Raw genomic sequence first — 15,130 nt, 5'->3', positions numbered from 1 at the left:
CAATGTGTGGTGTGAGGTGGTTTGATCGAGTAAGTAACGTAAGGGTAAGAGAGATGTGTGGAAATAAAAAGAGCGTGGTTGAGAGAGCAGAAGAGGGTGTTTTGAAATGGTTTGGGCACATGGAGAGAATGAGTGAGGAAAGATTGACCAAGAGGATATATGTGTCGGAGGTGGAGGGAACGAAGAGAAGAGGGAGACCAAATTGGAGGTGGAAAGATGGAGTGAAAAAGATTTTGTGTGATCGGGGCCTGAACATGCAGGAGGGTGAAAGGAGGGCAAGGAATAGAGTGAATTGGAGCGATGTGGTATACCGGGGTTGATGTGCTGTCAGTGGATTGAATCAGGGCATGTGAAGCGTCTGGGGTAAACCATGGAAAGCTGTGTAGGTATGTATATTTGTGTGTGTGGACGTACGTATATACATGTGTATGGGGGTGGGTTGGGCCATTTCTTTCGTCTGTTTCCTTGCGCTACCTCGCAAATGCGGGAGACAGCGGCAAAGCAAAAAAAAAAAAAATATATATATATATATATATATATATATATATATATAAAAGGGAAGGGAGCGGGGGGCTGGAAATCCTCCCCTCTCGTTTTTTTTTTTTTTTTTTAATTTTCCAAAAGAAGGAACAGAGAAGAGGGCCAGGTGAGGATATTCCCTCAAAGGCCCAGTCCTCTGTTCTTAACGCTACCTCGCTATCGCGGGAAATGGCGAATAGTATGAAAAAAAAAAAAAAAAATATATATATATATATATATATATATATATATATATATATATATATATATATATATATATATATAAGGCATACCACATCGATCCAATTTACTCTATTCCTTGACCTCCTTTCACCCTCCTGCATGTTCAGGCCCCGATCACACAAAATCTTTTTCACTCCATCTTTCCACCTCCAATTTGGTCTCCCACTTCTCCTCGTTCCCTCCACCTCCAACACATATATCCTCTTGGTCAATCTTTCCTCACTCATTCTCTTCATGTGCCCAAACCATTTCAAAACACCCTCTTCTGCTCTCTCAACCACGCCCTTTTTATTTCCACACATCTCTCTTACCCTTACATTACTTACTCGATCAAACCACCTCACTCCACACATTGTCCTCAAACATCTCATTTCCAGCACATCCATCCTCCTGTGCACAACTCTATCCATAGCCCACGCCTCGCAACCATACAACATTGTTGGAACCACTATTCCTTCAAACATACCCATTTTTGCTTTCGGAGATAATGTTCTCGACTTCCACACATTCTTCAAGGCTCACAGGATTTTCGCCCCCTCCCCCACCCTATGATTCACTTCCGCTTCCATGGTTCCATCCGCTGCCAGATCCACTCCCAGATATCTAAAACACTTTACTTCCTCCAGTTTTTCTCCATTCAAACTTACCTCCCAATTGACTTGACCCTCAACCCTACTGTACCTAATAACCTTGCTCTTATTCACATTTACTCTTAACTTTCTTCTTTCACACACTTTACCAAACTCAGTCACCAGCTTCTGCAGTTTCTCACATGAATCAGCCACCAGCGCTGTATCATCAGCGAACAATAACTGACTCACTTCCCAAGCTCTCTCATCCCCAACAGACTTCATACTTGCCCCTCTTTCCAAAACTCTTGCATTCACCTCCCTAACAACCCCATCCATAAACAAATTAAACAACCATGGAGACATCACACACCCCTGCCGCAAACCTACATTCACTGAGAACCAATCACTTTCCTCTCTTCCTACACGTACACATGCCTTACATCCTCGATAAAAACTTTTCACTGCTTCTAACAACTTGCCTCCCACACCATATATTCTAAATACCTTCCACAGAGCATCTCTATCAACTCTATCATATGCCTTCTCCAGATCCATAAATGCTACATACAAATCCATTTGCTTTTCTAAGTATTTCTCACATACATTCTCCAAAGCAAACACCTGATCCACACATCCTCTACCACTTCTGAAACCACACTGCTCTTCCCCAATCTGATGCTCTGTACATGCCTTCACCCTCTCAATCAATACCCTCCCATATAAGTTACCAGGAATACTCAACAAACTTATACCTCTGTAATTTGAGCACTCACTCTTATCCCCTTTGCCTTTGTACAATGGCACTATGCACGCATTCCGCCAATCCTCAGGCACCTCACCATGAGTCATACATACATTAAATAACCTTTCCAACCAGTCAGCAATACAGTCACCCCCTTTTTTAATAAATTCCACTGCAATACCATCCAAACCTGCTGCCTTGCCGGCTTTCATCTTCCGCAAAGCTTATCCTACCTCTTCTCTCTTTACCAAATCATTTTCCCTAACCCTCTCACTTTGCACACCACCTCGACCAAAACACCCTATATCTGCCACTCTATCATCAAACACATTCAACAAACCTTCAAAATATTCACTCCATCTCCTTCTCACATCACCACTACTTGTTATCACCTCCCCATTTGCGCCCTTCACTGAAGTTCCCATTTGCTCCCTTGTCTTACGCACTTTATTTACCTCCTTCCAGAACATCTTTTTATTCTCCCTAAAATTTAATGATACTCTCTCACCCCAACTCTCATTTGCCCTCTTTTTCACCTCTTGCACCTTTCTCTTGACCTCCTATCTCTTTCTTTTATACATCTCCCACTCAATTGCATTTTTTCCCTGCAAAATTCGTCCAAATGCCTCTCTCTTCTCTTTCACTAATAATCTTACTTCTTCATCCCACCACTCACTACCCTTTCTAATCAACCCACCTCCCACTCTTCTCATGCCACAAGCATCTTTTGTGCAATCCATCACTGATTCCCTAAATACATCCCATTCCTCCCCCACTCCCCTTACTTCCATTGTTCTCACCTTTTTCCATTCTGTACTCAGTCTCTCCTGGTACTTCCTCACACAAGTCTCCTTCCCAAGCTCACTTACTCTCACCACCCTCTTCACCCCAACATTCACTCTTCTTTTCTGAAAACCCATACAAATCTTCACCTTAGCCTCCACAAGATAATGATCAGACATCCCTCTACTTGCACCTCTCAGCATATTAACATCCAAAAGTCTCTCTTTCGCACGCCTGTCAATTAACACGTAATCCAATAATGCTCTCTGGCCATCTCTCCTACTTACATACGTATACTTATGTATATCTCACTTTTTAAACCAGGTATTCCCAATCACCAGTCCTTTTTCAGCACATAAATCTACAAGCTCTTCACCATTTCCATTTACAACACTGAACACCCCATGTATACCAATTATTCCCTCAACTGCCACATTACTCATCTTTGCATTCAAATCACCCATCACTATAACCCAGTCTCATGCATCAAAACCACTAACACACTCATTCAGCTGCTCCCAAAACACTTGCCTCTCATGATGTTTCTTCTCATGCCCAGGTGCATATGCACCAATTATCACCCATCTCTCTCCATCAACTTTCAGTTTTACCCATACTAATCGAGAATTTACTTTCTTACATTCTATCACACACTCCCACAACTCCTGTTTCAGGAGTACTGCTACTCCTTCCCTTGCTCATGTCCTCTCACCAACCCCTGACTTTACTCACAAGACATTCCCAAACCACTCTTCCCCTTTACCCTTGAGCTTCGTTTCACTCAGAGCCAAAACATCCAGGTTCCTTTCCTCAAACATACTACCTATCTCTCCTTTTTTCACATCTTGGTTACATCCACACACATTTAGACACCCCAGTCTGAGCCTTTGAGGAGGATGAGCACTCCCCGCGTGACTCCTTCTTCTGTTTCCCATTTTAGAAAGTTAAAAATAATGGGGGACCAATTCCTGCAAGCCGTGTTTGACCACATCTTAGGCCGTGATGTGGTCAAGAAACTCATGCAGGTGGTGTACACGACTCCTAGGAGTATAATCCCCATTACGATGTAGAAGTGCCCCCCAGGATCCATATGAGTTTCAAAAGCAAATACGTGGGTCTTTCGACCAATGGAATCTTCATTTGGATGTCACAGCTATTCACGTACACTAGGCAACAACGAACAGTCCTCACGCTTGGAGTGGGCGAGGCTATGGCAGTAAACAAATTGCCAACCTCAGTGTGACAGCTTTGTTGCCCTACAGTTCAAACTCTCCTAGAGCAGTTTTACTTTAGTTGCTGCATCTTGACTGAAAGATGGAATGTCGTTTGTTAAGCCATAAGAGGGGAGAAACATCATGTGGCCCCCTCGCCTGCCAAGACGTACACACGACCCAGCATGTGTCCTCTGTCATTCGTGCAGTGATGCTACTACGTTTGGGAATCAAGAACCATTGCAACACAAACCTCGCCAGGTGGTAGAGTGACCCGCAGTGTATCGAGACAGACTTCCCCAGAACTTTTTTAAAGGGGAAGTAAATGTTTATAGTTGTGTTACTAGAGTGATAGTTTTTCATACATGGTGCTCTGACAAGAAAATAGTGAAATTGGAAAAAAATGTAGCTTAGACATTGAAGCTTATTCTTTCATTGAAATGTGAACAAAGGGAGTTTTTTTTTTTTCAAAGTGATAGAGATGGAAAGCAAAAAGGTGTTTTTCATAAATGTACTGGAAAAGTTGAGGTCCAGATAAATTTTTGGTCTGTCAAGGCTTTATTATGGCGGATGACCAACTACTTACCCTCATGTATCCAAGATATGGTTGTACTTTGTGTAATGAAGACAATTGAGAAACATCATAAGCCAATATTCCTGTTTCATGATAAGAGAAGTGGACCAGGCAGTATGATACAGTGGTTAAATTGATGAAAACTACAAATGACATTTGTGTAAATAAATTATACATTTCCCTTTTCCATAGCCAGAGGTTGAACCATTATGTGACATTCATTTTTCATTTCATTTCAAGATAGAAGTTTCAGTTTTCTAAATTATTTCTTACATTTTTCATATATATATATATATATATATATATATATATATATATATATATATATATATATATATATATATGTATGTGTGTATATGTGCGTGTGTATGTGTGTGTATGTATGTATGTATGTATGTATGTATGTATGTATGTATATATATATATATTTTTTTTTTTTTTGCTTTGTCGCTGTCTCCCGCATTTGCGAGGTAGCGCAAGGAAACAGACGAAAGAAATGGCCCAACCCACCCCCATACACATGTATATACATACATCCACACACGCAAATATACATACCTACACAGCTTTCCATGGTTTACCCCAGACGCTTCATATGCCTTGATTCAATCCACTGACAGCACGTCAACCCCGGTATACCACATCGCTCCAATTCACTCTATTCCTTGCCCTCCTTTCACCCTCCTGCATGTTCAGGCCCCGATCACACAAAATCTTTTTCACTCCATCTTTCCACCTCCAATTTGGTCTCCCTCTTCTCTTCGTTCCCTCCACCTCCGACACATATATCCTCTTGGTCAATCTTTCCTCACTCATTCTCTCCATGTGACCAAACCATTTCAAAACACCCTCTTCTGCTCTCTCAACCACGCTCTTTTTATTTCCACACATCTCTCTTACCCTTACGTTACTTACTCGATCAAACCACCTCACACCACACATTGTCCTCAAACATCTCATTTCCAGCACATCCATCCTCCTGCGCACACCTCTATCCATAGTCCACGCCTTGCAACCATACAACATTGTTGGAACCACTATTCCTTCAAACATACCCATTTTTGCTTTCCAAGATAATGTTCTCGACTTCCACACATTCTTCAAGGCTCCCAGAATTTTCGCCCCTCCCCCACCCTATGATCCACTTCCGCTTCCATGGTTCCATCCGCTGCCAGATCCACTCCCAGATATGTAAAACACTTCACTTCCTCCAGTTTTTCTCCATTCAAACTCACCTCCCAATTGACTTGACCCTCAACCCTACTGTACCTAATAACCTTGCTCTTATTCACATTTACTCTTAACTTTCTTCTTTCACACACTTTACCAAACTCAGTCACCAGCTTCTGCAGTTTCTCACATGAATCAGCCACCAGCGCTGTATCATCAGCGAACAACAACTGACTCACTTCCCAAGCTCTCTCATCCCCAACAGACTTCATACTTGCCCCTCTTTCCAAAACTCTTGCATTCACCTCCCTAACAACCCCATCCATAAACAAATTAAACAACCATGGAGACATCACACACCCCTGCCGCAAACCTACATTCACTGAGAACAATCACTTTCCTCTCTTCCTACACGTACACATGCCTTACATCCTCGATAAAAACTTTTCACTGCTTCTAACAACTTGCCTCCCACACCATATATTCTTAATACCTTCCACAGAGCATCTCTATCAACTCTATCATATGCCTTATCCCTGGGAATAGGGGTGAAAGAATACTTCCCACGCAATCCTCGCGGTCGTAGAAGGCGACTAGAGGGGACGGGAGCGGGGGGCCAGAAATCCTCCCCTCCTTGTATTTTTAACTTTATATATATATATATATATATATATATATATATATATATATATATATATATATATATATATATATATTTTTTTTTTTTTTTTTTTTTTTTTTTTTTATACTTTGTCGCTGTCTCCCGCGTTTGCGAGGTAGCGCAAGGAAACAGACGAAAGAAATGGCCCAACCCCCCCCATACACATGTACATACACACGTCCACACACACAAATATACATACCTACACAGCTTTCCATGGTTTACCCCGGACGCTTCACATGCCTTGATTCAATCCACTGACAGCACGTCAACCCCTGTATACCACATCGCTCCAATTCACTCTATTCCTTGCCCTCCTTTCACCCTCCTGCATGTTCAGGCCCCGATCACACAAAATCTTTTTCACTCCATCTTTCCACCTCCAATTTGGTCTCCCTCTTCTCCTCGTTCCCTCCACCTCCGACACATATATCCTCTTGGTCAATCTTTCCTCACTCATTCTCTCCATGTGCCCAAACCATTTTAAAACACCCTCTTCTGCTCTCTCAACCACGCTCTTTTTATTTCCACACATCTCTCTTACCCTTACGTTACTTACTCGATCAAACCACCTCACACCACACATTGTCCTCAAACATCTCATTTCCAGCACATCCATCCTCCTGCGCACAACTCTATCCATAGCCCACGCCTCGCAACCATACAACATTGTTGGAACTACTATTCCTTCAAACATACCCATTTTTGCTTTCCGGGATAATGTTCTCGACTTCCACACATTTTTCAAGGCTCCCAAAATTTTCGCCCCCTCCCCCACCCTATGATCCACTTCCGCTTCCATGGTTCCATCCGCTGACAGATCCACTCCAAGATATCTAAAACACTTCACTTCCTCCAGTTTTTCACCATTCAAACTCACCTCCCAATTGACTTGACCCTCAACCCTACTGTACCTAATAACCTTGCTCTTATTCACATTTACTCTTAACTTTCTTCTTCCACATATATATATATGGTTTCAGAAGTGGTAGAGGATGTGTGGATCAGGTGTTTGCTCTGAAGAATGTATGTGAGAAATACTTAGAAAAGCAAATGGATTTGTATGTAGCATTTATGGATCTGGAGAAGGCATATGATAGAGTTGATAGAGATGCTCTGTGGAAGGTATTAAGAATATATGGTGTGAGAGGCAAGTTGTTAGAAGCAGTGAAAAGTTTTTATTGAGGATGTAAGGCATGTGTACGTGTAGGAAGAGAGGAAAGTGATTGGTTCTCAGTGAATGTAGGTTTGTGGCAGGGGTGTGTGATGTCTCCATGGTTGTTTAATTTGTTTATGGATAGGGTTGTTAAGGAGGTGAATGCAAGAGTTTTGGAAAGAGGGGCAAGTATGCAGTCTGTTGTGGATGAGAGAGCTTGGGAAGTGAGTCAGCTGTTGTTCGCTGATGATACAGCGCTGGTGGCTGATTCATGTGAGAAAGTGCAGAAGATGGTGACTGAGTTTGGTAAAGTGTGTGAAAGAAGAAAGTTAAGAGTAAATGTGAATAAGAGCAAGGTTATTAGGTACAGTAGGGTTGAGGGCCAAGTCAATTGGGAGGTAAGTTTGAGTGGAGAAAAACTGGAGGAAGTAAAGTGTTTTAGATATCTGGGAGTGGATCTGGCAGCGGATGGAACCATGGAAGCGGAAGTGAATCATACGGTGAGGGAGGGGGCGAAAATTCTGGGAGCCTTGACGAATGTTTTGAAGTCGAGAACATTATCTCGGAAAGCAAAAATGGAAATGTTTGAAGGAATAGTGGTTCCAACAATGTTGTATGGTTGCGAGGCGTGGGCTATGGATAGAGTTGTGTGCAGGAGGGTGGATGTGCTGGAAATGAGATGTTTGAGGACAATATGTGGTGTGAGGTGGTTTGATCGAGTGAGTAATGTAAGGGTAAGAGAGATGTGTGGAAATAAAAAGAGTGTGGTTGAGAGAGCAGAAGAGGGTGTTTTGAAATGGTTTGGTCACATGGAGAGAATGAGTGAGGAAAGATTGACCAAGAGGATATATGTGTCACAAGTGGAGGGAACGAGGAGAAGTGGGAGACCAAATTGGAGGTGGAAAGATGGAGCGAAAAAGATTTTGAGTGATCGGGGCCTGAACATGCAGGAGGGTGAAAGGCGTGCAAGGAATAGAGTGAATTGGAACGATGTGGTATACCGGGGTCGACGTGCTGTCAATGGATTGAACCAGGGCATGTGAGGCGTCTGGGGTAAACCATGGAAAGTTGTGTGGGGCCTGGATGTGGAAAGGGAGCTGTGGTTTCGGTGCATTATTACATGACAGCTAGAGACTGAGTGTGAACGAATGGGGCCTTTGTTGTCTTTTCCTAGCGCTACCTGGCACACATGAGGGGGGAGGGGGTTGTTATTCCATGTGTGACGAGGTGGCAATGGGAATAAATAAAGGCAGACAGTATGAATCATGTACATGTGTATTTATGTATATGTCTGTGTGTGTGTATATATATGTGTACATTGAGATGTATAGGTATGTATATTTGTGTGTGTGGACATGTATGTATATACATGTGTATGCAGGTGGGTTGGGCCATTCTCTCGTCTGTTTCCTTGCGCTACCTCGCTGACACGGGAGACAGCGACAAAGCAAAATAAATAAATAATATATATATATATATGTCAAAAGAGGAAAAAACAAAGAGAAAGGGAAGACTGAATTGGAGATGGAAGGAAAGAAGGAATGAAAAAGGTTTGGAGTGCTTGGGGCCTGAACATGCTGGAGGATGTAAGGCATGCATGGGATGGAGATAGGTAACCAAAGTGTGAGGAAGGCCAGTGCTTTGTTACTGGAAAAACTAATGGTTGGAAAGCCCTATCACTGATTATCTTTACAATAGTCAAGAGAGTGTCTTCCATGCTCATGAGACAGACTGTAGAAAATAGAAACAAATCTCACCTTAAACAATTTCCTCTTATAAGCCTGATGGGTGTATCTGGGTCAAGCTCAACCCGATTGATGACTTTCTTTGTCTTTTTGCACCATCGCTCACCATTCCCATAAGCACTGCAATTCTTTTCTTCTGCAACACAGCAATTACAAAACAGACTAAATGTGACAAATCTTAATATAAGGACTGAAATAATCATATCAAAGTCTGATACATTTCTCACCAACGAAAATGTCTGTTCAACAAAATACAACACACCAATCTAGCAATCTTAAGAAAAACTACCACCAGAAAAATAAGCCAATAAGCAATGAAAATGTGTAAATGAAAGGAAAAAGATAATCAAAAAGGTAAATTTGAAGCATAATAGTTTACATTATACTGTATAACTGACCATCTGTCAAGAGAGGTGGCAGAGCATCGTGGACAAAGTTGGCACCTCGCTGATCCACAGCAGCATCAATGGGAGCAAAGTCTACCAAACGAGTTACTAATTCACCAACCTGCAAAAATAAACATTCCTTTGAACATCAATAACAATGAAATTTGTGCCAGTTTTTCATATATAGTAAGACCGCCAATTACAAGCTCATAAAACATAACTAACCTCTCATTTCAAACCTGTTTCATTATTATATGCTGTATTACATATAAATGTATAAACTCAAACAGATCAACCAACCTTTCACACCCACTTCATTATTAGGTATGATATATGATTTCCTTATAGCTGATATATATATATATATTGCCCAATTACATCATAGCAATACTTTTAGATATGGAAAAACTCCTGAAATGTGCTATCACTTTTATTTTGACAATTTTTGAGCCTTGCTGCCTGGGAACATTGTGATGGAGTTGCCCTCTGCCAGTGACCTGTCAAGGGTGAGGCACAAAAGGCTAAAAAGCAGCACTGGAGTCTACCAGTTATGCCGAGAGTTAAAAGAGATGAGTGATTGTGGGTGATGGTGCTGAATATGAATGGGATGACTGTTGACAGTAAAAGAAGGGAAATTAAGGAGGTTTAAAAGTTTTAGCTTGTATGTGCTAAGGATTGAGGACAACCATATCCTAGGGCAGGATGTGTGGAGTGAAAATGGAAATGATAATGCAAATTATGGGAGAGCATGGAAGGAGGCATGGTATGGATGGGAATAAGTGAAAATTATCAGGGAAAAGGAAAAGAAGGATGTGCAATTCTATCATCAAGTGATTGGGAGGGTGTTACAGAGCATGGATGGAATGGATCAAGAATAGTGTGGGTGAAAGGAAAGACTGGGATTGTGAAGTAGGCATGGGTATGTATGAGTGCGCCTGTGACTATGAAAACTGTACAAGGTAAGGATGAAATGAAGCTTTTCTGGGGAAATTTGAAAGACTGTATAAACGGTCTGAGAATGAGAGAAACATGATCGAATACAACAGGGTGATATGAATGCATAAGTGATATATGATGACATTGGTGAGATAGTTGTTAAATGGGAAGTGCCTGGAGTAAATGAGAATGGTAGTTATATTGTGGAGAGGGGTTTATTCCTTGCAAACATCTTTTTTCAGCTCAATATGATCTACAGATATACATGGATGTAGAAAGATGGAAGATAAGAGCAAAAGTCTTTGACGAAGTGGCAGTGGATGAATGACTGAGAATGTCATGCTGGATGCTAGAGTTGTGAGAGGATTCTTTGGAGACTCTGACCATTTCATGGTTCTTATGGAAATAAGGATCAAGGAAAAGTGCAGGTTTGGTGTAAGGAAGAATGGAGAGGTAAAAGTGTTGGCAAGCATGATAAATCAAGAAAAATGCAGGGGGTATGAAAGGAAGGTAACTGAAAGCTTAGATGGAAGTGCAGTGAATGTAGGAATGCTGTCATGTGTGAACGAGGTGTTTAAAATGTTTACAGAAATACAATTAAAGGTTGTAGAATCAGTAGTTGGATACAATGTAGTGAGATACAGGAATAAAATGGGTGGACAAAGGAGGTTAGAGAAGAAAAAGGCATACTGGAGATAGCTTGATAGGAATGTACCAGTGGAAGTTCAGCAAAGGAGGAGGAAAAAAACAAAATATATGAGCAGAATGTTAAGACGTTGATAGAGGAAAGTAAAGAAAGAGCAGATGAAGATTTTGGAAGGAAGTGGAAAGTTTCGGGATAATATGAAACTACTGGAAAGAGGTGGATGTAAAAGTGGAAATGCTGATGTAAGAAGTAAGGAAGGGGAGTTGCTGAATCAAAAGGAGGAAGTGAAAGGAAGATGGAAGGAGAATTCTGAACGAACTGATGAATATGGGAGAAGGGAAGGCAGCAGCTGTTATATGCATGGGTATGGAGGATAGAAGGAAGAGGATTCAAGAGCAAAGGCCTATAGCTAAAAGGGAGGTAAAATGGGCAATAAAGAGGCTGAAGGTTGGAAAGGCACCTGGAGTGGATGGAATTACAGCTGAAATGCTAAAGAATGGAGGAGAAAGTGCCATAGAGTGGATGCATCTTATATGTAATTTGGCCTGGAAACAGAAAGTTGCGCCTGAGCTTTGGGTGAAAGATATTATTGTTCCTTTATTCAAAAGAAAAGGTGCTAAGGATGTTTGTAGCAATTACAAGGGAATAAGTCTGCTAAGTATACAAGGAAAACTGTATGCAAGATTTTTAAGTGACAGAGAGATGGAGGTGACTGATTTCAGAATAAATGAAGAGCAAGGGGGTTGTAGTAAAGATGACCGTGGAAAAGTATTTAGTGAAAGGGAAGAAGATGTATGCAGCTTTTATGGATCTGGAGAAAGCATATGACAGAGTCAAGTGGAATACTTTGCAAAATAAGTTAAGGATATATGGTATAGGGGGAGAACTGTTGGATGGTGTAAAAACCTTCTATAGAGGTAAAAATGAGTGTGTAAGAGTAGATGGACAGCAGAGCGAAAGTCTTGGGATACTTGTAGGTGTGAGGCCGGGCTGTGTGATGTCACTGTGGCTTTACAATATATATATATATATGGATGGAGTGATAAGAGATGAAAGCAAAACTAGGGAAAATGGGTGCTCAGATGGAGTGTAGCAGTGAGATATGGTGGCAAGTGGCAATCCTGTTTGCATATGATACTATAATGTTTGCTGAGAGTGAAGAGGAGTTGTAGATAGATGTAAGTGTGTTTTATAATATGTGTAAGCATATGCAACTGAAGGTAAGTGCACATAAAAATAAAGTAATGGTGTTTGAAAGGAAACAGAGGAAGTATAGATTTTGTAAAACCATAGAGAGCAAAAGAAAAAGTGTACTAAATTGTGCTGTGGATATGGTGGGGAACAAGATTGGAAGAAGTGAGAGAATTTAAGTATCTAGGAGCTGTCTTGGGTAAGTGTGGTGATATGGAAGGAGAGATAAGGGAGAGAGCATTACATGGTAGAAGAGTCATTGGGTCCCTTAACAGAATAATGGAGGGTAGACATGTAAGTATAAAAGAGAAGAGGGGATTACGGGATAGCACAGTCCTCCCAACCCTGACCTATGCAGCTAAAACATGGACATGGAATGAGTCACAGAGGTCAAGAATCCACACTGTGGAAATGAGCTAGTTGAGAAGAGCAAGTGGTGTGACTCGAAATGAAGAAAGAAATGAGAGTTTATGAGATATGTGGTATGGCAGGGAATGCAAAGGGAATGAATTGTGGAGTGGTAGAATGTGTGAAACATAATACTTTGAGGAGGCTTGCGCATATGGAAAGAATGCAAGACTGGGAGTTTACAAGGAGAGTGTAAGATAGCACAATTAAAGGGATTGGTGTGACTGGAAGACTACTTGTAACATGAGCAAATAGGCTAAAGAAATACTGGAGGGAGAGAAATAGTGAAAGAATGCATGGAATGGTGTATGCAAGGGAGGCATGTAAGGACAAGGGATAAGTGGAGACTCTTTTGCCATGGCCATCCTTTGATGGGAGCTCCCGGAGGGAACGGGCATCAGAGACATAGAAGAGAAACATTACTCTTTATCAGTGAACCAATGAACCATCACTCTATATAACTTTCAACACTATTCAACCTATTTTTGTTCTTCCATCCCTTCTAAAAATAAAAGTGATCAAATTTTCAATCTCTCTCTACTTTTACCCTGTTCAGTAAAATTTCACATCTAAATACTCCTTCGCAATTTTAATAAATTATTAATTGTCATCCCTGGGAACAGGGATGAAATAATGCTACCACTGCATCTGTATACTATAGAAGGTTTCTAACAACAGTAGTTATAGCACTTACTAAAAACAGGAACAAAGGAGGACGCCAAGCAAGGATTTTCCTCTATGGCTCAAAAAGGGGCAATTATCCATTTGTTATCACCTATCTGTACAGTACACTGTGACCTCTAAACTTTTAACATCTGGATACTGCTAGCACTTGCAGTTTCCTAGTTTAGTCTTTTACAACCATCCACCATCCTTACATTAAAACAGTACCTCTCTATGTCCTTTCAAGCAAACTTCTTATCCAGCTTCACGTCATGGCCCCTGGTTATTCTGTTACTGCATCTCATTAAGAACGGTTCACAGTCAACATTTAAAGATTTGAAGCCAGTAATCAGATTGCCCCTCTCTTCGCTCCTCCATGGTGGACAAATCTGTCATCTTCAGCCTCTCATTGGAGCTCAGCTTTCTTAATTCATCTACCATCTTCGCAACTCTTCTCTAGACCTTCTCAATTAAATCTGCATTTTTGGTGTGGTGGCATGACTTTGGAGATTTAACCCAGTTTTGGTCTTTCCTTTGAATGGATTATTAAACATTTCGAAGTTTATTCATATACTTTAATGCAATTCTACCAATTGCCAGCAGACATTTTTCCTACTTCTTAATTCTCCTTAATTGTAGCTCTAGTGAGATGTATTTGACCCTTGGGTCTTTTTCACACACACATTCCTGTAGCTTATTTCTCACTAGAAATTGACTGCAATGAGGCCTTCTTTTACTTTATCCTATTTTCTCAAGAATGAATTTCATCAACAATCTGTCAGACCAACTTTGGAATATGTCTAGATCCCCTGTTAAATTGAAGCAATTATCATCATCCTTTATTTATCACATGATCTGCAACTGGCAATTCACTTAAACTTGTCAAGGATGGAAGTAAGCCTAAGAAGAAACCCTACAGAACAGCACCAGTGACCCCAGCCCATTTTGAGAATGCTCCTCTCTCCTCTATCCTTTGGTCCTCCCACTATGGTAATCAAACTAGTGAAGGAATCTACCCTTTATTTCTTCCAAACGCTTAAGCTTCTTAATCAAATTCCAAAAGGCTCCAGTGTCAAAAGCTTTCGGGCAGTCCTGAGAACTGCTGGATGGTGTAAAAGCCTTCTATAGAGGTAAAAATGAGTGTGTAAGAGTAGATGGACAGCAGAGCGAAAGTCTTGGGATACTTGTAGGTGTGAGGCCGGGCTGTGTGATGTCACTGTGGCTTTACAATATATATATATATGGATGGAGTGATAAGAGACGAAAGCAAAACTAGGGAAAATGGGTGCTCAGATGGAGTGTAGCAGTGAGATATGGTGGCAAGTGGCAATCCTGTTTGCATATGATACTATAATGTTTGCTGAGAGTGAAGAGGAGTTGTAGATAGATGTAAGTGTGTTTTATATGTGTAAGCATATGCAACTGAAGGTAAGTGCACATAAAAATAAAGTAATGGTGTTTGAAAGGAAACAGAGGAAGTATAGATTTTGTAAAACCATAGAGAGCAAAAGAAAAAGTGTACTA

The 15,130-nt window shown here is 41.0% G+C and overlaps 1 protein-coding gene across 1 annotated transcript in view; it reads right to left on the bottom strand.

Annotated features, from left to right (window-relative positions):
- LOC139747338 (bifunctional lysine-specific demethylase and histidyl-hydroxylase NO66-like) overlaps nt 1-15,130 on the bottom strand; it is a 70,607-nt gene that overhangs the window by 25,645 nt on the left and 29,832 nt on the right. The window contains exons 2-3 of the mRNA XM_071659528.1: nt 9,775-9,883; nt 9,389-9,512 (exon numbers count right to left, since the gene is read on the bottom strand). Of these exons, the coding sequence (XP_071515629.1) occupies nt 9,389-9,512; nt 9,775-9,883 (233 nt within the window). The remainder of the gene's footprint in view (nt 1-9,388; nt 9,513-9,774; nt 9,884-15,130) is intronic.

The sequence above is a fragment of the Panulirus ornatus genome, chromosome 68 (genome assembly GCF_036320965.1).
Source record: "Panulirus ornatus isolate Po-2019 chromosome 68, ASM3632096v1, whole genome shotgun sequence".
NCBI lineage: Eukaryota > Metazoa > Arthropoda > Malacostraca > Decapoda > Palinuridae > Panulirus > Panulirus ornatus.
Note: the sequence above shows the minus strand (reverse complement) of the source record. Positions and strands in the feature narration are given on the sequence as shown.